Raw genomic sequence first — 24996 nt, forward strand, 5'->3', positions numbered from 1 at the left:
CGGGGGCTCCCCCGCTATTCCGCGGCGCTCCGGGCCCCCCCGGCGACATGTTATGGCCGAGCCGGCGCAGAAGAAGGGCGGCGGCGGGCGCGGCGGGCGGCAGGAGGATGAAGCGGCGGCGGCGGCGGCCGCCCCCCCCAGCTACGAGGACTACGAGTGCAAGATCTGCTACAACTACTTCGACCTGGAGCGGCGGGCGCCCAAGCTGCTGGAGTGCCTGCACACCTTCTGCCAGGAGTGCCTGAGCCAGCTGCACCTGCGGGCCGCCCAGCAGCCCCCGGCCGCCGCCGAGCAGGGACCGGCGGGGCGGGCGGGTGCCGGTGCCGGTGCCGGTGGCGGTGGCGGTGCCGGTGGCTCCCTCGCCTGCCCGCTGTGCCGCCACCGCACGGCGCTGCCCGAGCACCGCGTCCACGGCCTGCCCGTCAACACCAAGCTGGCCGCCGCCTGCCCGCCGCAGCTGCGGGCCCGCGACCCGCTGCCCCAGGACCGCCTGCCCCCGCTGCCGCCCCGCCGCCCGCACCGCGCCCGGGAGCCGGCGGCCGCCCCGGCCCCGACCCCGGCCCCGCCGCCCGCCGCCCCCAGCCGGGCCGGGCCGCGCTCCTCGGGCGGCGTTGGCGGCTGCGAGAGCTGCCAGAGCTGCAAGCGGGCGGCGCTGAGCGCCGGCTGCGTGTGCGTCGTCGTCTCCTTCCTCGCCATGGTGGTGCTGCTCTTCACCGGCCTCATCTTCGTCAACCAGTACGGCGCCGAGCCCGCCGCCGCCTCGGCCTCGCCGTCGCCCGTGGGCCCCATCTGCCTGTCGGTCGCCAGCATCCTGGCCCTCTTCTCCGTCGTCGTCACCTGGCTCATCTGCTGGCTCAAGTACCGGCCCGAGGCGGCGGCCGCCAACGCCGCCGGGGCCGCGTCCGACGGCGCCCCGCGGGGCAGGGGGGCGGCCCGCAGGACCGACTCGTAGCCGCCCGGCTCCCGCAGGCCGGAGCGCCGCCGGCTTGCTGTTGCCCCCAGCTGGAAGATGCTCGGATGCTTCGCCGCCGCTGGCAGCAGGGATGCTGCTGCCGCTGCTTGTCCCTGCACCGGGCTGCGAAGCGCCCGGGGAAGCCGTGCCAGGGGCGCTTGGGCTCGGCCAGGCTGAGCCCGGGCGCCCCGCGCACGGTTGTGTTCGGATTTTACTGGAAGGCCGCCGGGCCCTCTGTTGGTTGCTTAAAATAAGCTTTATTATTTAATTCCTTGAAGTCCTCATTTAATGTGGGAGGCTGAAGCGCTGCGTTGCACACTTTGAAACGGTTTACGGCAGACGATTTAAGTAAGGGAGCTCTAACGCGGAGCTGGGAGGCTCCTGTGGCAGAGAACCATGTTTCCCTTATTCCACTGGCCCCTTGATTTCGGTTTGATACAGCGAGAGAAACCCACATTAAAACACGAACGTTCGGCGTGGCTGTAAAGGTGGGATGCAGCAGCGTAAGGCGCGTCTCCAGCCCTTACCTTCCGCCAAGGCGGCTGTCACGGGGCCGTGTTTTTCCCCTCGTGGAAAGTTTCTCTTCTGTATTACGAGTTTCTGTGAAGGCCAGTAGAAAATGCTCTTGCTTTGTGCGGTTGGCACGCCAGAGATGTATGGGAAGCGCGGGGAGACGCTCGCACTATGAAATGAAAAATATTGCCATACAACTGATTTTGTAGTATATTAAGGAGAGCACTCTATATAGGTACTATTCTGTGTTGCAGGATAATTCATTTGGTGCCTGAATTTTTTTAACTTAATTAGTTGTTATAATCTATTACATGGGGAGTAAGATGCTGCTGCTTATTCCACGTTTCTACACAGTACTGTATTGGAATGAGGTAATTATTTTCGTGCTTAACAATTCAAGAATTTCAGAAGTGATCTTTTAGTATGTGTATTTTGCAAGCTGTCTGCATGAATTCTGACAAGTATCCTCTCAATAGACCTTTACTTGACCACTTCTATTTATCACAAGTGCAAAGGAATTTACTCTGTAGACATGTAAAGACAGCAAGTGAAGATGTGTGATGTGTTTTATGACTGCACAAGTGATGTGTACTGTGCATAGTCTTACTTATCACAAATCTGTGGACCCCTCTCCCCCTCAAAAAAAAAAAAAAAAAAAAAGAAAAAGTGGTATTTATACAGCCTTTGCTATGATGGACATAGTTTGTGGAAATAGTATATGATTTTTGTGTCACGTTTATTTACCAGATCCACACCAGCCTTTTAAAGTTATATTTAATAATAAAAAGGCCCTGAGGAGATAAATCACTGGGATCAATTCTGGCTCTGACCATGGGTTGTGTATTTAGACCGGTGTTTTCAGACTTGGAGGTGTCTGGTGGCTGTGTAAAAGGTACGCCTCCTAAAATCAGGCCTGACTATTAGCCCCTGTTGACTTCAGCAGTAGTTGTGGATGTTCTGCACCAAAGAAAACCACGAGACTTTTATTTAAGCATCTAAATGAGAATTTAGATGGTTGACTTCAGGTACAAGCATTTGAAAATTTTGGCCTTAACCTCTCTGTTTTCAGTTAATGCATCTGTAAAGTTTGATAATAGCGTTGACCTACCTCACAGGCAAGATGTGAGGCTTTATTTATTAAAGTTTTTACACAATTGGAGAACCTTGAAGAGGAGGTGCTATAGAAGTGAAAGTATTATTATAAATGATACTGTAGTAAGAATAAATATATGTAAATCAATGGACATAAACAGCGGCAATGTTTTCTAAGAAAAATAAATATCTCGAATATGTACGTGTGTACATCATATGCACCAAGTTACGATTTACCTGCTTGTGCTTCTACTGCAAACGCAGCGTGTGTGCCGGCCTCTGTGCGCAGTCAGGTGAGCCCCACGTCCAGCAGCTCAGGCTGGCCTGCTCTAACTCCATCTCCTGTAAACATGCTGCAGCTGCCTGGCAGGGCTCGGGGAGCTCAGCTGGAGCTCGTTCCTGCTCTGCCTGACTCCTGGGGGCCCTCCGGGTGCGATGGACGTGCTGCCAGAGGTGTCTGAGCGGGCTCACGCCGACCCGGCCGTGTTTACAGGAGCTGCAGTCACAACAGGAGCTGTTACGTAGCTGGGCCCTTAAATACTGGTTACAGTAAGAAATCGATACTCCATCTTTCTCTTTTCTTTCCATATCATAGCTCCATTTTTGCCTTTTTTCTCTGTAAACAGTATTTGCCATTTTGTCTAAACCAATGGTTTCAGCTGGGATCCGTGGACTACTTCTAAAAGATCTGCAAAAGGTAAGTAAGAAAAGCAAATCAATCACCAGAACCTTAAATTTCTTATGTGAGGGTCAACTTTACATTGTTTAGAGGTTTGCACATTACAAAAAGTTGAAGATCACAGGCCTAAACAGGATTTTCAGGCTTATTTACAATTGAACAGTCATATTACGTATCAGGTTCCTACCCATACATTTCAAAATATTTCAGAGCCAAATTAAAATGGACAGTCTGACCACATGCCAAATCCTTCTCTGTACTTATGCAAATTTTGGGAAACTCCACTGGTTTCAGGAGCGTTTGTCTGGATCCACATCACAGTACCAGTCAGAAAAAAAATCGTGCATTGTGTACATCTCTCGAATCCCAGTATTATGTTTGTATTTTGGGTTCCTCTGAGTGTACAGATCGCTTGTCCAAAGCCAAACTTCGCTCAAGTTTCAGTTTGAAAACAACAAAAAAAAAGTAAAATACAGAAAAGAGAAAAACCGTGTCACTGGTGGTGTTTTGTTGTTGTAATTATTTTAGGCAGACCACTTTTCTGGTCGTTCAAGAAGTACGTGGAGATACGCAGCTGGAGGGGTATGCATCAGTTACGCCATCCACACATCTAGCAGAAAAACAGTGCTCTGGGGCACGCGGGGGGAAAGCAGGGTATGCCACAGCACCATAGGGGAAATACAAGCTGGTTTGTTTTGTTTTTTCTTGTACTCTTTTTTTTTTTTTTTTTTTTTTTTTTTTTTTTTTTTTTTGCTATGTAACTGAGTTGCACGGCCTGTGGCAGGAGCTGCTGCAGCCAGTACATGGGAGCACCAGGAAAGTAAATGAAGACCTGAAGCTTTCCCAGGAATTGTTTGACCTCTGCGAGTGCACGGGATGCATGAATTCTGAGAGATTGCTGTAGTTTCCAGTTGTGCCAATAGATCTGAAATTTTGTCTCGTGGTAGCCCTCTGTTCCTGCACCGGATGGGAAGCACGCGGGACTCCAGACTGGGAGGTCAGATTAAATGCTACACTGATGGTGATCTGCAGTGTGCTGCTGGGCAGCGGTGGTGCCAGTCCAAAGGGGCAGAGCAGAGCAGGTACAAGGGCAGAGTTCAGCTCACCGACACTGCACCTGGGTGGCTGACACTCGGTGTTCAGCAGTTCAGTCCTGGGAAATGCTCCTCTCCGTCATACCTGGGATTTCTCAGCTGAGGAGTGCTCACAGGCTCACTGCAGGGGATAAGGCTCGACGTGACACAGCCTCAGGGGCAGAGTGGAGCTTCTGCCCCTTCAGATGTAAGGGGATGTCCTAGCACGGTCACCACCGCATTGCAACTTCTTTCAATTTCCAATTCAATTTTTTAAAGCACCATTATGTTCTTAACACGCACCGAGCACCATCCGTGCTAAAGAGTAGGACTTTTTATTTCTGCTCTCTCATTTTAAGGTGTCTCTGATAAATGCTGTGACCACAGGAAAGAAATTATATTCCTTTCAGCTTCACTAGCCCACAGGTAGCAAGTGATCATACAGTGTTAATTTACCTACCAGCAGATATCATCTCATGAGAGTCAGGCTTGACAGAAAAACACTTGAGCGTTTTGTAAATGCATGGAAGGAATAAAAACCTTGATTATCTAGTTGGATCGGTCAAAAGGCCTGCATACAGAGCCACTTTTGTGTTCCTTTATCATGCAAAAAGGGATGCAGTTACTGTCCTGTACCGTCACTAGAAATGTACCACAAAGACAAATAATAAAAAGGGAGCTACAAGCAGTGGGTACCGAAGCATACATCACTGGAAGTTAGATCGATGACCTGAATTTCCAAAAGTGACTGGTGGTTGGGGTTCTATTTTTGCCTGCGTTGAGGCAACAGAGTCTGATTTTTTCCAAAAATATCTTTTGCAAATCAGGCTGTGTAATAGTAATGCGGGCTGAGAATCCAAAAGAGCATCTTACTCTGAGAAGTGAATTCCTGTCTGGGTTCATAATTCAGAAACAAAACAAAACAAAATTACTTTTTCTTGCACTACAAAACACATTATTAAAATTTGGCAAATTACAGGTGCATATGGAAACACTGTTGCTTCTTACCTTAGTGCTCTTCTTTTGTAGCTCAAATCACCGTTCACAGGGATTCAGCTTTGTTGTCAAGGCTTAAGTCCCAAAGTAGCTTGCTGTGCATTATGCTTTGTGTAAGATACCTTTTGCAAATGAAGAAAGAGTGAATTGTCTTCACACTGAGTTAGCACACTTAGGAATACAGATATAGCTACAGACTTCACGTGGATTAACTAATTAATAGCTGAAATCCTGTTTCAGTGAACACTGCCACTGGAGTGGGTGCACTTTTCAATTGGCCAAGACTGGGGAGTGTACAAAAAGGAAAAAAAAAAAAAAAAAGGAAAAAAAAAAAAAAAAAAGAAAAAAAAAATTCCTGCAGAGCTGGAATTTTGGAGGTGCGTGAGCTACAAGTTTCCCTGGAAAGTGATGTGGAGTCCCGTACCTGGCGCTGAGAGCGGTCACTTGGGGGAACAGCAATTGTGAATGGCAACCCAAGCTGCTGCTGCAGCTCCCTTGCTTGTGTCTGGGGCTGGCACAGTCTCCTTCCTATATCAGTGCGTTGTGAACATCAGGCAAAATTTAACAACTGCTGAAGAAACCAATAGTTAGATATGATGTACATCATTCAGATAAATGGGTATTAATCAGCTCTGCTTGCAGACTCAGGGATAAGCAGTGCATTTGATACTAACACAGCCTGAGAGATATTTATGGACATGATATCGAGTGCCTGATACTGGAAATAAAAACACAGGAGAATTGTTTGCCTAATGTGGGAGTTCTTGGTGTATGCATAAACCCTCCTGAACTCACTGCCCCTTTTCCCTGTGCTAAGGATGTTTTGCAGCTCCGAGGTCCCTGTCTGGTCTAGAAAATAGGTTTAATCTCACTGGAAGTTGGTGATTTTGTTAACATATTATATTGCCAAAGAAAACTTGCATCTTTGCTGGTATTAACCTCTGACCACTTAAACCACGTGAGAGGCAGCTCCTGCAGTATCTGTACGCAAACACTGCAGGTTTCTCGTTATGTTACAAACGGGGCGAGGAAGCAGGTTGTGTGACAGGTCTGTCATGGCTCTGATTTCTAATGTTTCTGACGGGTGTTTAAATTCAGTGGCTCGCTTTTAGTACTGCTGGACAGCCCCATGACCTACCCTGCTTTTTCCCTTGGTCCGGGTGCGTGTAGAGGTTGAGGTGTTTGGAAGAAATGCCACAGCTGCGTTAACAAAATTCATGTATTGTCCGGGGGGATGCTTCTGTGGGTACCTGATGTATTTTGCTACACGGATCTCTGACCGCTGCAGCACAAAACACCTCTGCTCGTGCTGTGAGGAAGGAGCAGTACTGGGATCCTGTTGGACACATCTCCTCTGCCCCCAAAAAAACACTTCTGACACCGGCCTCACAGCCCTGATCCCGAGTTGGGCTCAGGCTTACTTTTAGCTTTGGATTCGGGTGGTGACATTTTGGATCGAGGTGGCTGTAATCTCTTCAAATAACTTCAGTTAAAAAACACCTCAGCTAGTTTAAGGGGATTTTTACAGTAAGCTGAAATACTGCGAGGTTGATCAGTCCCACTGGAATACAGAATTTGGGAAGAATAGCTTAGAAGTTTTTGACATCTTTATTTGAATTTATGCCCCAACCTACCTGTTCGTTATCAGGGAATCTAAATCTTAGATTTCAGCTCCTTACAGGTCCAGATCTAAGCAGTTTCCCCACCCTCCCTTTATGTTGTTTAGCCTTCCACCCTAACAAATCCATTCGGGTCGTTATTTTATAACCGTTTGATTAATAGTAATAGCAAGAAAATTATTTCGTTTTTTTTTTTCTTCTTCTTCTTCTTCTTTCTTTCTGTTTTTTTTTTTTTTTTTTTTTTTTTTTTTTTTTTTTCAACGACTGAAACCTGAGAAACATGCTCGAGATACAAATCAAAATTTGCTTTCCTTTAATGTGGAAATAATGAAACTTTTTACGGCGTAGAAAACTCGGCGATGAGCAGTACTTGTGGCTTGCTGTCCACATTGTGAGTTTCCTTCTGGGGGGGGGGGGGGAAGAGCCTCCGGTTCGGCCCTCCGAGGTGCTCTGCCAGGTACCAGAAGGTCGCCTCGCCCCCCGACCCCTTCTGTGTGCTGGGGGCTGGCCCCGCTTCTCCCCGCCGGCCCCGGGGGCCGGGCAGGCTCTGTCCCCCCCGGGGCACCGTCGGGGAGGCTCGGGGGGCAGCAGCGAGCCCCGAGCCCCCGGTCCCGCTGCCCTACCTGGGGCCGCGAGCAGGGGCTGCGGCGCCCTCGGGTCCTTGCCCGGGGGCAGAAATCCTGCGGGGAGGGCGACGGGGCCGTGCCGACACCCCCGGGATCGGCCCTGCTGGTGCTGGTGCTGGTGCTGGTGCTGGTGCTGGTGGTGGTGATGCTGCTGCTGGTGCTGCTGCCCGGCCCGGCCCCCCGCGGCCCCACGGGCGGCTCCCCTCCCGCCGGGGTCTGCTTTGCCTCCTGCCGGGCTTGCTTCGTGCTCCTCTCCTTCTCTTTCCTTTCCTTTCTCGTTCTCTTCCCCGTTCCTTTCTTTTCTCTTTCCCTTCTTTTCCTTTCCTTTATTCTTACGTTTCCACTATCCTCTCCTCTTCTCTTCCATCTTTCTTTTCTTTTCTTTTCTTTTCTTTTCTTTTCTTTTCTTTTCTTTTCTTTTCTTTTCTTTTCTTTTCTTTTCTTTTCTTTTCTTTTCTTTTCTTTTCTTTTCTTTTCTTTTCTTTTCTTTTCTTTTCTTTTCTTTTCTTTTCTTTTCTTTTCTTTTCTTTTCTTTTCTTTCCTCTCCCTGTTCCCCCTCTGCTTCTTTCTCTCACTCTTTCCCTCTTTTCCGTTCTCTCTCTCCCTTTCATTTTCTCTCTTTCCAGGTCCCAATCCAGTTCATCCCCAGAAGAACAACTGGTGAAATCCTCTATCCGCGGCCGAGATACCGACGACCGAACTGACTGTCCGAGCTCGGAGCGCTGCTTTCCCCCCGCGCCGTCAGTCCCTGGCCCCGTGGCGCTGGGTGCAGGGCGCGGAGGCTGGGGACGACCCCGGAGTCCCCTGGGGACAAGGCTGGATGTTTGCCTGTGTCCGCTGCCTGCCGGCAGGCCCGGGCTCTCCCTCCTCTGCCGTGGGTCACACCGGGCTCCTCGTCCCCCCCCCGGCTCCCGGTGCGAGCCCATTCGGCCGGGCCGAGCCTTCGGTGAGCAAAACCCGAAGGGCCTCGGACTGCAGGACGGCTCCCCGTGGAAATCCGCCGCGATGCCGCTGGAATTAATAATCGCTGGTGTTTTCACAAGTAATTAACGAGGATTAGCCGCTTCGTTTTGAAACGCGGCTGTGAGCGAAGGGGGAGGCCGGGCCGAGGGGTGCCCCCCGCCGCTCGGCCCGGGGGTGCGGGGCTGCTGCGGCACCGGGGGGCAGAGAGAGACCTCCTTCCCTCCCTCCCTGTCTCCTCTCCTTCTCTCCTTTCCTTCCTCCTTCCCTCTCTCCTTCCCTCCCTCCCTCTCTCCCACCCCCGCAGGAGGCCACCAGCCCCTGCCCTCCGCCTCTCCCGGCCTCAGGGGAGCCCGAGGGGCTCCGGGGGTGCCCCCTGCCCCGTGTGCCCCCCCAGCACGGCCGAGCCCCGCCGGGCTGCTCCCTTTGAGCCCCGGGGTTGTCCGTGTCCTCACCCCCGCAGCATCGCGTCCCGGCGGTTCCGGTGGGACCAGGGGGGCGAGGAGGTGGAGAAGGGCGCCCTGCCCTGTCCTGGGGCTCCGCAGTGGTTCCCGGGGCTTCTCGGGGTGTTTGGGGGGTCCTGTGCCCCGTCCCCATCCTTGCACAGAGCATCCTCCGGTGCCGAGCCCTTCTCGTGCTGCCCGGCGCTGGGGCCGTGAATTGATGAAAACGGAACTCGAAAGGGGAAAAAAAAAAACTCAGCCGGTGCTGAGGCGTGCGCACGGGACATAAAAGCGGAGGAAAAAGGTTCAAAGCTTTCGGTGATGACTTTTCAACCTTTATTTATGTGCCTATTAATGCAATATCCATCATGGAGATATGCATCTTTAGCCTTTCAACTGATATGCTGGGAATCAATTGGATATGCAGATTACATTTCATAAGTTTCCAAACGTTAATCTCCCCGGCCCTTTGCTGGCAATTTTTTTTTTTTTTTCGCCAAATAGTATTATGTTTCTGCCACCAAAAAAAAAAAAAAAGGATTAAAAAAAAAAAAAAAAAAAAAAAAAAAAAAAACAATTAATGGGGACGGCGCTGCTGCTGACCGCTCCCCGGTCACGTTCCTGGGTGTTGTCGCTGTTGGGTTGGTTTGTGCCTTTTTTTGGCGGCGTTTCCCAACGTGCGGAGGTCCCTCTGCTGAGGAGGTCGAGCCGAGCTGAACTGCAGCATCCCCGCCCCGCAGCGCCCCGCAGAGCCCCGCGGCACCCCGCTGGGCAGGAGGGAAGGGGGGGCCGTGCTGGGAGAGAGGGGGACACCAGCCGAGGGGGAGGACACGGCCCCGGGACAGCGGAGGGGGGTCCGCAGCCCCCGGCCGGCTGTGGTGCGGGGCGCTTGTTGTGAGGGCGACGGGGAGCACGAACCAGAAGTAACGGGCGGTCCTACACGCTCGTGTGCTCGAAAACAGCCTGAAAATAAAATAACTTTTTCTTTCTCTCTCTTTCTTTAATTCCTTTAACTTCTTTATTTTTCTTTAATTTTTCTTTAGATTTTCTTTATTTTTTCTTTATTTTTTTCTTTATGTTTTCTTTATGTTTTCTTTAATTTTTCTTTAATTAATTTCTCTTCTCTTCTCTTCTCTTCTCTTCTCTTCTCTTCTCTTCTCTTCTCTTCTCTTCTCTTCTCTTCTCTTCTCTTCTCTTCTCTTCTCTTCTCTTCTCTTCTCTTCTCTTCTCTTCTCTTCTCTTCTCTTCTCTTCTCTTCTCTTCTCTTCTCTTCTCTTCTCTTCTCTTTCTCCCTCCTCCTTTTTCTTTTTTATTTTTTTTCTTTTGTTCTTTTGTTTTTTCTTCTTCCTTCTTTCTTTTTCCTTTTTCCTTTTTCCTTTCCATTCCCCCCCAAACGTTTCCACCCCCGAAGCCCGACCCCCTTCTTCCCTGCCCCCCCCCACGACACAGTTATGCGAAGATCCCCTCCGGAGTCCTTAGGAGAAATTAATGTATGCGCGCAAACCCGGAAACAGTGTAATTGATTTATTTCTAATAGAGGAGAAAACAGCAACGTTATCGTTCCGAAATGATTGCCTCTGTTCCTAATAGCTCTAATTTTCGCTGTCCATTTGATGTGCGGCAGGTTTAATATAGAGCGCTCACTAATCCAATTAAAAGTGCACCTGGCCTGGAAGGGCTCTGTAATTAGCAGGAGCGTTTTTAGCTATTTCCACTGGCAAAGCGTGAAATCATCTCTGCTGGCCTAAAGGACGGCAATGCGGGGTGGGGGCGAGGAGGGGCGGAGGAGCGGGGCCAGGCGGCCGGGGCACCGCCACCGGGCGCTGCGGGAGGACGGGGCCGCTCCGCCCGGTACCGCGGCGGCCCCCGCCTGGGTCTGCGGCCCCGGGAGGCGCAGCCGTCGGGGGGCAGCGCAGGACGAGGCCCGGGACCCCCACGCACACACCCCACGCGCACACACACACACACACACACCGCTCACACCCCACGCACGCCCGAATGACAGCGAAAGGCGACTCACGGCGACTTCGCAGCCCCGGGGCTGAGGGACCCCGCTCCTCCTCCTCGTCCTGCGGGGGCTCCGAGCCGCCCCCACTCGCGGCCGCTCCCCGCGGGTGGGCATCGCCACGGGCCGTGCTCCCCGCCGGGCTGCGCCACGCTGCTGGGCCCCGGCGCTCCCCGCAGCTGCCTGCGCTTCTCGGGCACCAAGTGTCTTAAAGAGTTTTTCTCTTTTCTTTTTTCTTTTCTTTTCTTTTCTTTTCTTTTCTTTTCTTTTCTTTTCTTTTCTTTTCTTTTCTTTTCTTTTCTTTTCTTTTCTTTTCTTTTCTTTTCTTTTCTTTTCTTTTCTTTTCTTTTCTTTTCCTCCTTCTTTCTTCTCTTTAGTTTTCTTTTTCTTTTTCTTTTTCTTTTTCTTTTTCTTTTTCTTTTTCTTTTTCTTTTTCTTTTTCTTTTTCTTTTTCTTTTTCTTTTTCCTTTTCTTTTCTTTTTCTTTTTCCTTTTCTTTCTTCTTCGCTTTTCATTTTTTATTTATTTTTTAATTTTAATTTTTATTTTTATTTATTTATTCATTTTTTTATTTAAGTTGCTTCTTCCATACTCCTCCGCCGAGAACACGCAGGACAGAGGGCAGCGGAGCGGATCCCCCAGGAAACCCGCGCAGCTGCTGCGGGCCGGGACCGGGGCCGGGGTCGGGGCTGGGGCCTCGCAGCCGCCCCTTGGCCACGTTTCGGTGCCGGCGACGCCGTGCCGACCCCACACGAGCTTCCCTGTCCCCGCAGCTCCTGCACCAACCTGTCCCCGAGCCCTGTCCCCTGCGAGCTCCGCCGGGCTGCGCGCTGCGGAGGGGCTGCTCCTCCGCATCCCAAAGCGCTTGGAAAAGCCGGGGGGCTGCGGGGCGCTGCGGGGCGCTGCGGGGCGGTGCGGGGCCGGCCGGCAGCTCCCCGTTTTCCCCCGCCCCGCCGCCCTCCCCTCCGGGGGGGGGTCGCTGGCGCCCGCCCCCGGCCCCGACCCGCGCCCCGCGGCCGGCGGAGGGGAAGCGGAGCCGCGGCCCGGCCGACATTGTTCGCTCCGTTTCAAAGGGGGAACCTGAGCGATTCTCATCCTTTTGATTGATTAAGGTCCTGAATAACTTGAAGCTCGGGAGTGACAGTTGCTGAATAGACTATTGCAAATAAAGAGCGCTGTGGAAAGCCGGGCTGGCACTTCAGAGTGTAAAGGAGGCGAGTTTGCTGGCACTTACCAAGTTATAAATAAAAGGCCGCGCACAATAGTACCTTCTTTAAGGACAGACAGTCTTTACAACACTCCTGGCGTCATATCCTGCTGTGGTCACTTCAGCTCCGAGGCAGACTTTACCTCTTTTATTTTTCCAGCAGTTTAGTTTGAATACTACAATAAATTCCTGGGAACAAACGCTCGTTAGTAAGGCCGTACCGCACGGCGCCCGCAGCCCCCCGCACACGCCGCTGCCGCGCACCCCGCGGCCCCGGCCCGCTCCTGCCGCCCAGCCCCGACGGCAGCTCCCGCTGCGGGCCCGGTGGCACCGCTCGGTCCCGGGAGGCTTCTTCGGCACGGCGAGGGGCTGCGGGGCGAAACGAATAAACAGGAGGGAGGGAGAAGGGGGGCGGCGGGGCCTTGCGCCCCCCGCCCGGAGCCCAGCGGGCCCCGGGGCTGCTGTCGGGGCACGGAGCGGCTCCGCGGTGCTGGCTAACGGGAGCCCAGTGCGGGGCCGAGCCGGGCCGTGCCGTGCCGTGCCACGCCGTGCCGAGCCGTGCCACACCGTGCCGAGCCGTGCCGTGCCGCAGCGAGCTGCAGCCGGCTGCACCGAGCCGTGCGGTGCCGCAGCGGGCTGTAGCGGGCTGCACCGAGCCGTGCCGTGCCGGAGCCGAGCCGTGCCGGGCCGTGCCGTGCCGGTCACGCTGCCGGCGATGCGGGAGAGCCCCGGCCGTCGCCCAATCAGCTGGGGCGGCGCGGCCGGGCCGGGCGGAGGCGGCCAATCGCGGCGGTGCCGCCGCGGAGCCGCGCCGGGGCCGGAGCCGATAAATGCTCCCGGCCCCGCTCTGCCGCTCCCCGCCGCACCGGGCACAGCGACGCCGCCCCCGCCCGGCCCCCGCAGCGCTCCCGGTGCGGGGCAGTGCCCGAGGGGCAGCGGGGAGCTGCCCCCTCCCCGCCCCCCGGCGGCAGCGCCCACCCCCTGCCGGCGGGGACCCCCCGACAGCGCGGCTCTCCCCCGGCCCGGCCGCCCGCTGGATATAACCCCGGCCGCCCGCCGCGATGACAACTCTGGCCGGAGCCGTCCCCAGGATGATGCGGCCCGGGGCCGGGCAGAACTACCCCCGCAGCGGCTTCCCGCTGGAAGGTAAGGACGGCACCGGCACCGCGACGGGACGGGACGGGGCTGCCCCGACGGCCGGCGGCGGGGGGGAGCCGGGAAGAGGGACGCGGGGGGGGTCCCGGAGCCCCGCCGCCCTTGCGGGAAGCGGCGATCGGGCGAGAGGGAGCGGGGGAAAAAGTTGGAAAACGCAGATCGGCTGGCGGAGCCGAAAGGGGCTCCGGCACTGCAGCGGTGCGCGCCCCGTCCTGCGGCCGGCAGCCCCCGGCCCCGCTCGGCGGGGTCCGCGCAGCTTTTGGGTGCCCCCCCGGGGGCTGGTGGCCCTCCCGGCGGGCCGGAGCACGGCCTGCGGGCAGCACCGGGGCTCAGGTGAAGCCTCCCGGCCCGGCCCGTTCTCGGCGGGGCTCCGGGTGCGCTGCGGGGCGGCTCGGGGGGGGGGGGGGGGGGCGGCGAGTTGCCTTCCAGAAAGCGACGGCAAAAAGAGAGCCAGCGGGATCCGAAGGAGACGTTAACGCCGTTTCCCCCCCCTGCCTCCCCTCCCCTCCTTTTCTAGTCTCTACTCCTCTAGGCCAGGGCAGAGTCAATCAGCTCGGAGGAGTGTTTATCAATGGCAGGCCTTTACCCAACCATATCCGACACAAGATAGTGGAGATGGCCCACCATGGCATAAGGCCCTGTGTCATCTCTCGCCAGCTGCGAGTGTCCCACGGCTGCGTCTCCAAAATTCTCTGCAGGTACCAGGAGACGGGCTCCATCCGGCCGGGGGCCATCGGCGGCAGCAAGCCCAAGGTGAGCCCCTCCGGAGCCGGGCAAAACCTGGGCACGGCTCGGCTCGGCCCCGCTGCCCCCTGGCACGGCCCGAGCGGGACGGGGCCCAGCCGGGATGCGCCGGGAGCGGGGCCGGGGGGAGCGGGGTGCGCCCAGCCCTGCCTGTTGCTGAGTCCCGGCCTTTACAGGGATTGTTGCTGGGCTATGGCCGTTGTTTTATTTAAGAAAATGCTTAAAAATATGTATATTAAAAAAAAAAAAAAGGAAACGAAACGAGGGCGAAGGGGGGAGTTTAGTGAGCGCTGTGCTCGCCCTGGAGTCGTGCGGCGGCCGGGAAGCCTCGGGGGGCCGCCGGGGCTCGGTGGGGTCGGGCACGGCTCGGGACGCTGCAAATCGCAGCAGTGCCCTGTCTGTCCGGCTATCTGTCCGGCTGCGGTGCCTTCTCCTGCCCCCTTTATTTTTCTGTTTGCTCCCAAGCTGCGTGTATTTATAGTGACACGGCTAAAAGTTCGCGCTCATGGTAGCACAAACAGGGAAACTTGTCTCAGTGTTTGCCTCTTCCGTCGTTTTGTCTTTTCGTTTCCTCCAAAACAAAGCTTTCTTTTTTATTTATTTCTTGTATTTATTTATTTATTTTCATTTTTTCTTTATTTTTATTTTTATTTTATTTTTGGTTGAAAGTTGCCCCGTAGATTTTTTTCCCCCTTTGTTGCTTCCAAAGTAGCAAACCCCGAACTTTCTGTTCTGGCGTTCAATCGGCGGCGATTTTTTCCAAGCGCGTTATCCGGCCGAGAGGCTGTTCCCAGCCGGGACATCTCGGGTTCGTTTGAGCTCGGTTTCGTTTTAAAAATCTCGAGGCGATCGGAGAAAGCTCTCCGTGTCGGTCCCGGTGCTCAGACCTCTTTATTTATTTATTGTGAGACTTTTCCTCCGCTGCTGCCCGCTCGGCTTCCCGGGATGGGTCTGGCCGAGGAGCCCGTGCAGCGCGGCCGCCTCCCCTGCCGCCCTCCACCGCGTCTCACCCCGGCGGTTTTCGGGGCGAGTTTTGGGTTCCTGGGGGGCTGCCCTAAATGGGCCCGCTGTTACCCGTAATGCTCCCCCCTTTTTCCAGCCGCCCGCCCCACAAGCGGGGCTCGCTCGGGGCCGTGCCCGGTAAAGGGAGAGGGACCCTCGGGGGTCCCCCGCCGCCCCCGGCCGCACAACCCCTGCCCGCTCGCCTTGTCTTTACTGAAGCAGGTGACGACGCCGGACGTGGAGAAGAAAATCGAGGAATACAAGCGGGAAAACGCCGGCATGTTCAGCTGGGAGATCCGCGACAAGCTGCTGAAGGACGGCGTGTGCGACCGCAACACGGTGCCCTCGGGTACGGGCAGCCCCGGGGCGGTGCGGGGAGGGCGGCCCGGCGGCGGGGGGACCCCGGGATAGGGAGGAGAGGGGTAATTAAAAAAGCGACCGGGGCCCCCTGTATGCTCCCCCGGGCTGGGGCCGGCTGGGGGCTCGCCGAACCGGGGCTGGAAGGAGGGAGCCGGGTGGTGGAGGGGTTTTTTGGTTGTCCGCGCCCCGGGGACAAACCCACTGGTGGGGGCGGCCCGGCAGCGGTGCCCGGTGGGAACGGCCGCGGGAGGGCAGCGGGCGGCCCCCCGGCAGCAGCGGGGCTCGGCTCCTCGGGGCTGGGGGCGGCCCGGTGCCAGCTCTCCGCTCCCCCCGAAGTGAGCTCCATCAGCCGCATCCTGCGGAGCAAGTTCGGGAAAGGCGAGGAGGAGGAGGCCGAGCTGGAGAGGAAGGAGGCGGAGGAAGGCGACAAGAAGGCGAAGCACAGCATCGACGGCATCCTCAGCGAGAGAGGTACACCCGGGGGGCGTGCGGGGCGAGGAGCGGGCCCCGACGGGGCACCCGAGCCGTGCCGAGCCGGCCCCGGTCCGCCGGTGGGGGCAGAGCCCCCGAAGGGACCGGCGGCAGCGGGGGGGAGCCTGGAGCCGGCCCGGCGGGGGGCGGCGGGGGTCGCGCTGCCAGCCCCAGCCCAGCGCCAGGCTGCAGCTGCTCGGGGTCTGCAGCCGCGGGCAGGGCCCGGAGCCTCGCCCCCCGTCCCGGCTGCGCTGGGAAGGCCGCGGACGGCTCGGGGAGGGGGCTGGGGGGGGCCGGGAGCGGGCAGGGGGCTGCCCGCGGCGGCGGTGCCCACCCCGGCGGAGCGCGGCGCTGGGGCCGGGCCGGGCGGCAGGGCTGGGGCTGCCCGGCACAGGCACAGGCGCTGGAGAAGGCGAGACAAAAGTAGCAAATGAGCTGGTCAAACATTTGTACAACTTTTCCAGCTTTTACAAAGAAGGCCTTCTATACACAATCTACACTTGGAGATGAACTTGGAAAACAAAGAGGGGGGAGTCCATTGAAACTCACACTTTGGCTTTGCGCAGACAAAGCTTCAGCTAGCAGCAGCTTGATGTGAACAAAAGAAGGCAACCTTTTTATAATTCAAGGAGAAAAGAAGAGAAAACAGCCCCACAAAAGGCCGAGAAAAGACATTATGGGCTTGCAATGAGGGATGAATTATTCAATGAGCCCCTAATAGCTGATGCTCCACGCAGTTTTATGGACTCTCCACTGTGGAAAAAGTAACTGGTTTTACCTACAAAATGTTTGTAGCGTTTTTAGACATCTGGAGATGCCGAGCGCCACTCGAGAGGACAACTGAAACCCTTTCTTTAAAAGAAGGGTGTCCCCTTGTAGTGTAGGAACGGACCTGAAAGCATTTCCCAGAGTTACTTTCCGAGGCAGTTGTTGAAGCTCTCGGGGAAACTTTGCCTTCTGTGTCTGTGGGTGTGTGTAACACACACACATGCGATGCTGACAGAGGCACAGACTTTAAGGCCAGGAGGCACGGTTTGTCTGCCCCTGTATGGCGTGTCACAGCTTCCCCCAGTACCTCCTGCAACGGAGAATTGTTCCGAGGGATGTGCACCAAGGGAAAATGGGCTGAACGCGGTGCCCTCAGCTGTGAAGTAGCTAGCTGTGCTGCCTTCCTGAATTTCCCTGCAGAGATTAAAACCAGAAGGTAGGGAACCTTGATAACACCCCAGCTTTATGGAGCAGAGTAATTAAGAGAGACAGCAAGAGAAAAAATATTATCATCAATATTACCCACCCCTCTACTTCAGAAAAATCTTCACAGTCTCTGACTCTGCTCTGTAAGGCAGGGATCCTGACCTGCCACCAGCTGGTTTTGGGAACGCGGGCGCTGCCTTGCAGCGTTTCCCCAGTGCAGCCCGTGCCGAGGCTGCCCTCAGCCTTCCATGTATCTCTCCTTTGCCTTCTGCTGCCATAGTGAGCATATTTTGCTTCTTCTGCCTTCAGTCAGAGGCCAAATTCCCCGGGAGTAGATAGGCTAGCACAGCCCTGTCCCATCTCTGCGCATACAGGTTTCTGTTGGGTGAAGGGGGCCAGGCAGTTCTGTGCAAACAGCGGCTTCAAATCTGGTCTGTTCCCTGAGTTTTGGGGAGGTTTTGGTGATGGGAGGGAGGCTCCTGCTGACTCCTGCCTGGGTGTCAGCCTGTTCCTTAAGCTTGTTACTGGGGTGGCCGGGGTGCTGCAGTGAGAGAGCTGCTGCAGGACGGATTTGTTACCGTGCGCATAGCGTGGTGCTGTGGGGACACCATGCTGGAAAGCTCATTGCAAGAAAAAAACATAAAATGAGTCCACCTCTCTGGCTGTATCTGGCAAAAAAAACAAAAAACAAAAGTTCTGCTTCAACTCTTGTGACCAGTGGAGGAGCTAGGATTTCACTCTTGTCTATAAAATCCTCAGGTTGGGCCCTGCCATTTGCACAGACTGCCCGACCCTCTTACTGAAATCTCTGGCGGTGCTGCCGGGGATGTGGGTGCTGCAGGATCCTGGCTGCCTGTGTGCAGGGCCTGGAGCCCCAGCCGGCATGTGAGAGGCGGGCTGGCACCCCTGGGTCCCTGGTGTCACTGCTGAAGCGCGTGGTACAACCCTGCAGGGCAGCTCAGTGCTGAGCACCCGTGGCAGGAGCACTGCACCCGTCCGAGCGAGAAAAGCAAAGTGTGGGGTTTTGGCGTGCCCGAGCCTTTTCTGTGGCTGTGGTGGCAGGGCTGGGGGGCCCTGGCCACTGGAGGGAAGGGGACAGCCACGGGATGGCTGGGGGTGGCTGGTGTCCCCTGCTCGTGGGTGAGGTGGGGAGAGCCGGGGCTGTGTAGGGCTGGAGGGAGGGAGGGATGTGGGGCTGTGGCTGTAACCGTGCAGGAGCTGGGGAGCTCCTGCAGCAGAGCGGGGTCAGGGAGAAGAGAAATGTGATATATATACATTTTAAATGTGCGACAGAAGCAGTCCGTCACGTGGCTTGGGCTTTCTCCCTCTGATCTTCACAGACGTGAGCGTAGGTAAACTCCCATCTGCCCTGCTGTGATTCTGTTTCAGCCCCTATTTACAGGCACCTAAACTTTTTGTTCTCACACGCCTTGGCAGACATTGCACTGCTGCGTTTCTGCATTTCTGCCCGTCTCGTCCTCTCCCCTGGTTTCGGGTGTGTGTTTAAAGCCAAGCCTGGCTGTCATAGTGCGGATCGGTGAGATTATCTCCCTATAACAGCACATCTGCATTTCTGCGTGCCTGATATATTTTTCTTAACCACTTAAGCTGTGAATAACGATCACAAAAGAGAAGCTCCTGCGCTATCAGGCACATCAGGCTGTATTTTCAGACGGGGAGCTGCCCGTGCCTCCTGCTGCCGTGTTCTGGCACAAACCGGCGGCCTCCAGCGCTGGCAGGACGGGGCCGGGAGCTGCTCGGGGCCGCTGCGAGCGGGCGGCGCTGGACGGGACGGGGCTGGCGCTGGGGTCCCCCGGCCTCAAAGGGGGCCTCTGTTCCCGGCCCGGCGGAATTGGCCCCCGGGCCCTGTCCCGGCTGATCCTCCCCCAGTCATGCGCGCCCATCCAGAAAGGGCCCTACTCATCCCCAGCCTCTACCCTGGGCTGCACTGAGAGCAATTCAGGCTACAGCCGACTAAATTGCCTCCTTTATTTCCTTCTGACTTTCATCTCGGACCAAACCCTTCCCCCCTCGCCCTCCCCTTCCTCTTTTCTCTCTCTCTTTTTTTTTTTTTTTTTTTTCTGTGTGCCCGAGGCTCACATTAATACAATTTCGGCACCACCCCTATTTCTATGCGTGTATGCGGGGAGCTCGGAGGGGGGGAGAAGAAGAAGGACCTCAGCACAAAAGCCCCGCTCAGCAGCTCCAAAGTTCAAGCTGCCGCTGCCTCTCGAGCAGAGCGATGCTTTTCCTGTTTGCGAGTTTTGGGAAACATTTTTGCTTTGTACTGTAATGGAATTAGAGGACAGATGCTGGCTGTAAATGGGGCACGCGACTACCAGCCCCTAGCTTAAATATTTAGATGCAATGTTACAATTACTGACTTGATGCGCGGCCTTTGAAGTGGTGGCACATGGTCTGGAGGGTAGCGGGGGCTAGCCGGGCCTGCAGATGTTTTGTTTAGGTTTGGTCAGTACCATGCAGCCGGTTATTTTTAGGTTGCTAAACTAATAAAGGCAGCTTGTGAAGGGAAGGGATTGACACGCAGGCGCCAGATATCGGTTGGAGCCATCCCGCTCCCCGCTGTATGGCAAGGCGTGGGGCAGGGCGGGGGCTGCCTGGTGCTTTGGTTGGGGTTTTGATGCTGGGCTCACTGTGGTGTTGCTCCAGGATCCCCTCCCAGGGTGTCCTTGCCGTGTCAAGTACCAGTGGGTTTTAGGTCTGAGGAGCGCCACGTGTTGCCCCTGCTACATCCCCTGCTGAAGGGTCGCCTCTGGGGTGACGTGGGGATGGCGACTGCAGGCAGGCACCTTCCTGAGCCTGGCATTCAGTGTTTTACGTTAAATGTTTGGTCACCAGCAGCTCGAAGAAACCTGCTCGTCTGATTTGAGCAGAATTCTGCCTCTCGGGGTCTCAGATCTGGCGGGGAAATCGTGCGTAATTACAAAAAACTCCCCAATGACTCCAGGGTTTGGCTCAAGGCGGGCAGAAAAGCCGGGTGCTGCACAAAGTAAATCACCACAGGGCTCGTCGCTGGACTGTGGCCCTGGGTTTGCTGCTCCTGCCTGGCCAGGGGCTGTGGTGTTTCGGACCAGGTTGCTACCAGCGGGGCGAGCAGGGGCTGCGGGAAGGCGCAGGCTCCCCGCATCCTACAGCAGCCCCTGCTGACATCCTGATCTCTCTGCTGGTTTTGCATGGTTTGCCATCTCGGGAGCACTTTCCTTAGCTGTTCAAGCAGTACAACCGGGGACATCCTGTCCCTTTTTTTCTAAACTTTTGTACCCTGAGCAAAGACAAATATTATTTTAGCAAATACCAGGATAGTTTCACGCACACTGGTTGGAGTTTGTACCCAAGTTTGCATCCGATTGGGTTGTTCTGAAAATTTTAACTGATGATTGATTAAACCTAGACAGTGTCGTTCTGGAAAGACTAGGGCAGGAAATGAATGGACTTGCTCCCAAACCATGATTTGTATCCTTGGCTTTCTGGATTCTGCTGCGATTGCCAAATCCTTGACAACAGTAGGAATTTAGCATGGTAAAGCTCAGCCTTGTCTTGAAAGCAGATTTCTAATGTGCTGAGCAACTGCAGCTCCCAGGGAAGTGCTCAGGATTGGGATGTGAGTTGGGTTTATAGGCTTGCATATCAGACCCCTAAATATATATACTTATTTATATATAAGTACCTATCACCATACTGACAAATGTTCTTTGGAACCACTCTGATGACAGGAGGTGGCCCCAGCACTTCTGTTTCCAACCAACTCTTAAAAAAAAAAAAAAAGGTTGGTTGGAAAGCATCAGATGCGAGGGACAGCGAGGAGTGCCATTGAAAGGGCCCATTCATGTGTGTAAAGCTGCTCACGTGGCTGGGGCAGGCAGCAGCGGGGCCTAAATTTGTCCTCTTCTCTTACGAGAAACTGCTGGCTGACTGCGAGCGTGGCTGCAGTCCCGACCGAAACCGGCAAAACTCTCGTCGAGCTGAGGATTTCTGTAGCCGTGCTCGCACAAAGGTAGCGATGGTATCAGCAGGCAGCCAGGCAGCGATTTTAATTAGATAAAAAATTAATTAGAAATTAATGCTGAAAGTAAAAGTTGACGCTGATGAAATCCCCAGAAGAGATTATTTTCGGGGTCCAATTTCAACTGGTAATTTTCTGTTGTATCTGTCCAAGACGCCGCTTTTATCTAACACTTGGGGAAGGTTTAGTTTTGTATTGGGTTTACTTATTGATAAGGGCTGGAACGGGGTTTAGATGAGGGGAGCCAATAAAGTTGATAGTGATGAATTATCACGAGTCCCCAGGGCTGTGTAATAAAACGGCATTGGGAAATGAAGCAGAACTACAAAGTGCTCTCTGGTTAATTTAAGAAGAAATTGAGTGAAACGCAAAGCAATAAATCAGAGCAACCCAGTCAATGCAGATTTCTCCATGTAAATGTCACTTTAAATCCTATGTAACAAACATATGTGGCTGCAGAGAGAACAAAATATATAAATAAAAATGTGGGATACTTCCAAGTGTTCCCCAAACGCTGAGCTTGCTGGCTAATAAAAATGATGTACAGTAACACAGCTCACCACAAACCTTGCTCGGCGTAGTGCGAGCGCCTCGTTTTACTTCACTTGCCCTGGAGTACTCCTGCCCCATGCTGTTAAACTAATTCACTTTAAATCACTCTCCCTAGAAAAAAAGTGAAACGTAATGAAATTAAAACTCACTGTGGGCACATTAGAGTTAGTGTGTCGCGCGCTGAGATTACGTGGTTAGTGGAGTTTGATGTGATTGTCGACAGGTCATTTATTCATCCCGGTAAATAAAGATTCAAGGGCGATTAAGGATGTGCATATATAACTAGCAGGACAGTAAAAGGCAATTAAGCAGTCAGTTTAATGTCTTATCTTGCTGGTTGCCCTACAGTTGTTTTACAACTAGGAATTAAAATTTGAAAAGGAAGTTTTAAGTGGCCCTGGCCAAATATTGATTAAGTAGTTGTTTGCTGATGCCATTGTTGCAGATAAAAAGGCCAGTAGTCCTGCCCCGTGTTGTTCATCTTCCATTGTAACTGATTCTTAACCTCAGAGATCAAAGGAGGATCATTTCAGTTTATCTGTCCTGGAAAATCCTTCTTTGCTCCTAAAACCGTATGGATTAATGGCCAAATTGTCTTTAGTGAGATGTGAAATTTGAGCAGACTCCTTATTTTGCCCAGGCTGTTGCCTGTACTCACTGTACGCTCCTGCAGTTTTGTGGAGGGTTTTTGTTTGGCATTATTGGGTTTGTAGTTGTGTGAATCACTGGTTTTAGTACAAAGGGCACAGAAATTTTACTAAAACAACAGGAGAAAAATTGTGTATTTCATGGAATTTTAATGAAACTGATTTAGTCTCATGTTTTTTTTTTTTTTTTTTTTTTTTTTTTTTTTTTTTTGGGCGTAGTATACAGACAGTTTCTTTTTCTACACCAAATCAGAAAGATAAATGGTCCGGGGCTGCCACTGAAAGAAAGGGAGCTGGAGAAGCCTGCCAGTTCTCAGGGCTGGGCTCTCGGTGCAGGGGGAAAGCAAACGAGCTGGCAGCATTTCTTTGTGCATTTTCCCCAGTTTTGATTTTACAGTCCCCACTTGCATCAGGCAGGAGAGTTGTGCTGTCCCTCCCCCAAAAAAGGGGGGGGGGGAAAGTCGGATCGGCCAGGCTGTGCTGACAGGCAACGAGAGTGCTCGAGAATAATCGCTTCCTTGTTGCCGTACGGAGAGCTCTGCTTACTTCAGAGACAGCAAACTCTGCTCCACCGCATCCTCAGCACAAGAGGCTGTGCAGCGGGGATGTGTTACGTTGGCTTGTAATTGTGCCGTGGAATTCCGGCTGGACTGGGGGGCTGTGAGCATCAGGTCCAGGTCCTGCTGCTTCCACGGGCACCTCTGAACAGAGGCGTTCAGCTTCAGCAGCGGTGGTAAGAAGCCTGGTAAAGCTGCAGAGCCTCCCCTGGTCTCACAGTTGTTTTACGTGGATGAGCCTCATGCTGTAGTGAAAGCAGCAGAGTAAAAAGCTGAAAAGGATTTTTTAATTTTTTTATTATTATTATTATTTTAAATCACCGGTTTCTCATTCCCTTTCTTAAATACACTGTTTTTTGTTTTGTCTGAATAAAATACTAGCACTTACTTCACAGGTGCCTAGCTACTTTAGAAGACATCTTGCCCTAGAATAATGGTTAAAATTCTTTGAAATCAGGTTAGGCACAAATTTCCTTGAAGTGCACAGACTCAACATGTTCATCGCAGCGGAGAGCTGCAGTGAGGACAGTGATGTGTGTTCCACCTCTTGGTGTTTTGTTTTTATGGGTATCTGCCTGGATGTAACCTTTCTGCCAAGCATGTCCCAAGTTTCTGTCACGCACAAGTCCTTATATGGACCCGTCTTAAGGGGTTTTGTCTTTATGGCACGCCTCGTGTTGGATTCCTGATCCCAAAATGACTACGTAGTAATTTCTTTATCAGATGTACCGTCACGTAGATCACTGTGGTTTGAGCTGTGTGAGGGACGAACTGTCTGCAGCTGGCATTTCTGCAAGCAGTGTGTTCAGCCCCCGTCAAACCTCATCCACCTGGTTTAAATGAGCAGGACTTTTCATGCCAATACAGTCAGGATCTGCTCCATACACAGAAAAGCAATAACCTTGACAGTCTCCTGGCCGAATTACTCTGCTTTTCCGATGTGTAGTCCATGGAGCTCCGTGGGGCAGTAGCACCAGCATGCTCGGTGTAACTGGCCTGGACTTAGAGCCCCTCTGCGTTGCTCCATGTTTTAGCAAGGTGCACATGGCCAGGGGCAGGTTTTGCAGGAGGCAGGCGGCAGGGAGCAGTGCCGGAGCATGTCCCATTCCCTGAAGGAGCAATTCCTTCGTTTGAAGTGCTGCAGGGCTGGAGCATGAGCAGAGGGGCAGGGGGGACCCTGATGCTCACCCAGCCCTTCCACTCAGGCTGAGCGGCGAGAGAGCTCCCGGGCAGAGCCAGGTGGAAGTCAGGCTTCTCTGCATCCTTGGGCAGCAAAATGCTTTGGTTTTGGAAAAGAGAGGTTTGGGGAAAAAAAAATCAAACACACACAACAAATGGAGCTGGGGGGGGTATGTTTAGCTAAAGGAATGGGGAAATAGAAAGTGAAGTGCAGAATTTGCCTATTTTCACAATGTAATCCTGTCAAGTGTCTGTTTTGCCCAAATCTCCCAAACTGCAGGAATTCCATTTATCAAAGGTATAAATCATGGCTCTGCAGCTGGGGTGTGAGTGACACCAAGAGGGTCCATGAGCATCCCCGGAGCAGCAGGGACCACTTTGGGTAACTACCATCCTGCAGGATCGCCTTGCACAAGTGCTTTAAACAGCTTCACCAAATCTGGAGCAGTTATCAACCCAGGACTATTTACACAAGGAGCAGTGATGTTTTCAGGGAGTAGGCACCGAACCTTTTTGGCGCTCTGTTTTGGGGGGAGGGAGGTCTACAAGTATTTCCGTAACACGTGCGGTGCAGAGCAAGGCACGGCACGCTCCAGCCTCTTGGTGCTTACGGTGGCAATTACGCACATGGTACGGGGCTCAGCTGTGCTCTGCCAACATCTGCAGAGCAGGAGAGTACTAGCAGCAAGCGAGCAGTTAGGAATCGGGGCGATCCAGTTATCTATTAAAAAAATCGCACCATAAATGTTGCAGTAGGGAAAAAGCCCTGTGGGTTCGTCCCTGGTGTAGCACAGCTGATTGGACCTGCTCCCTTTCGGTTTGATGGGATCAGGCAAAAACGCTCAAATATTTGACAACTATGTGGAAAGCCACACAAAATCCTGTTGCTTTAGCATCCACGGTTTGTTTTCTAATAAATTCGGAGCCATCAGACCTGTGTGCTGGGT

The 24996-nt window shown here is 53.8% G+C and overlaps 2 protein-coding genes across 4 annotated transcripts in view; both read left to right on the plus strand.

Moving 5' to 3' along the window:
• RNF228 (ring finger protein 228) lies at positions 1-2778 on the plus strand. The gene has a single exon (XM_084529309.1). The coding sequence runs from the start codon at positions 53-55 to the stop codon at positions 950-952; it is 900 nt and encodes a 299-aa protein (XP_084385435.1). The 5' UTR covers positions 1-52; the 3' UTR covers positions 953-2778.
• A 10394-nt stretch (positions 2779-13172) lies between these two features.
• PAX3 (paired box 3) overlaps positions 13173-24996 on the plus strand; it is a 77420-nt gene continuing 65596 nt past the window's right edge. For 2 of the 3 annotated variants that reach the window (XM_084530274.1, XM_084530277.1), the window contains exons 1-4: positions 13173-13310; positions 13837-14072; positions 15285-15414; positions 15762-15896. In XM_084530274.1, the coding sequence (XP_084386400.1) occupies positions 13226-13310; positions 13837-14072; positions 15285-15414; positions 15762-15896 (586 nt within the window). In that variant the 5' untranslated portion in view covers positions 13173-13225. Of the gene's footprint in view, positions 13311-13836; positions 14073-15284; positions 15415-15761; positions 15897-16360; positions 17252-24996 lie in introns of those variants that run through there. The other variant, XM_084530279.1, reaches the window with a different exon arrangement.

Source organism: Aythya ferina (assembly GCF_964211825.1).
Source record: "Aythya ferina genome assembly, chromosome: 9".
Classification (NCBI taxonomy): Eukaryota; Metazoa; Chordata; class Aves; order Anseriformes; family Anatidae; genus Aythya; species Aythya ferina.

Bases quoted from the DNA above. Each gene is read 5' to 3' on its own strand.
- RNF228 (XM_084529309.1), top strand. From the start codon at position 53: ATGGCCGAGCCGGCGCAGAAGAAGGGCGGCGGCGGGCGCGGCGGGCGG.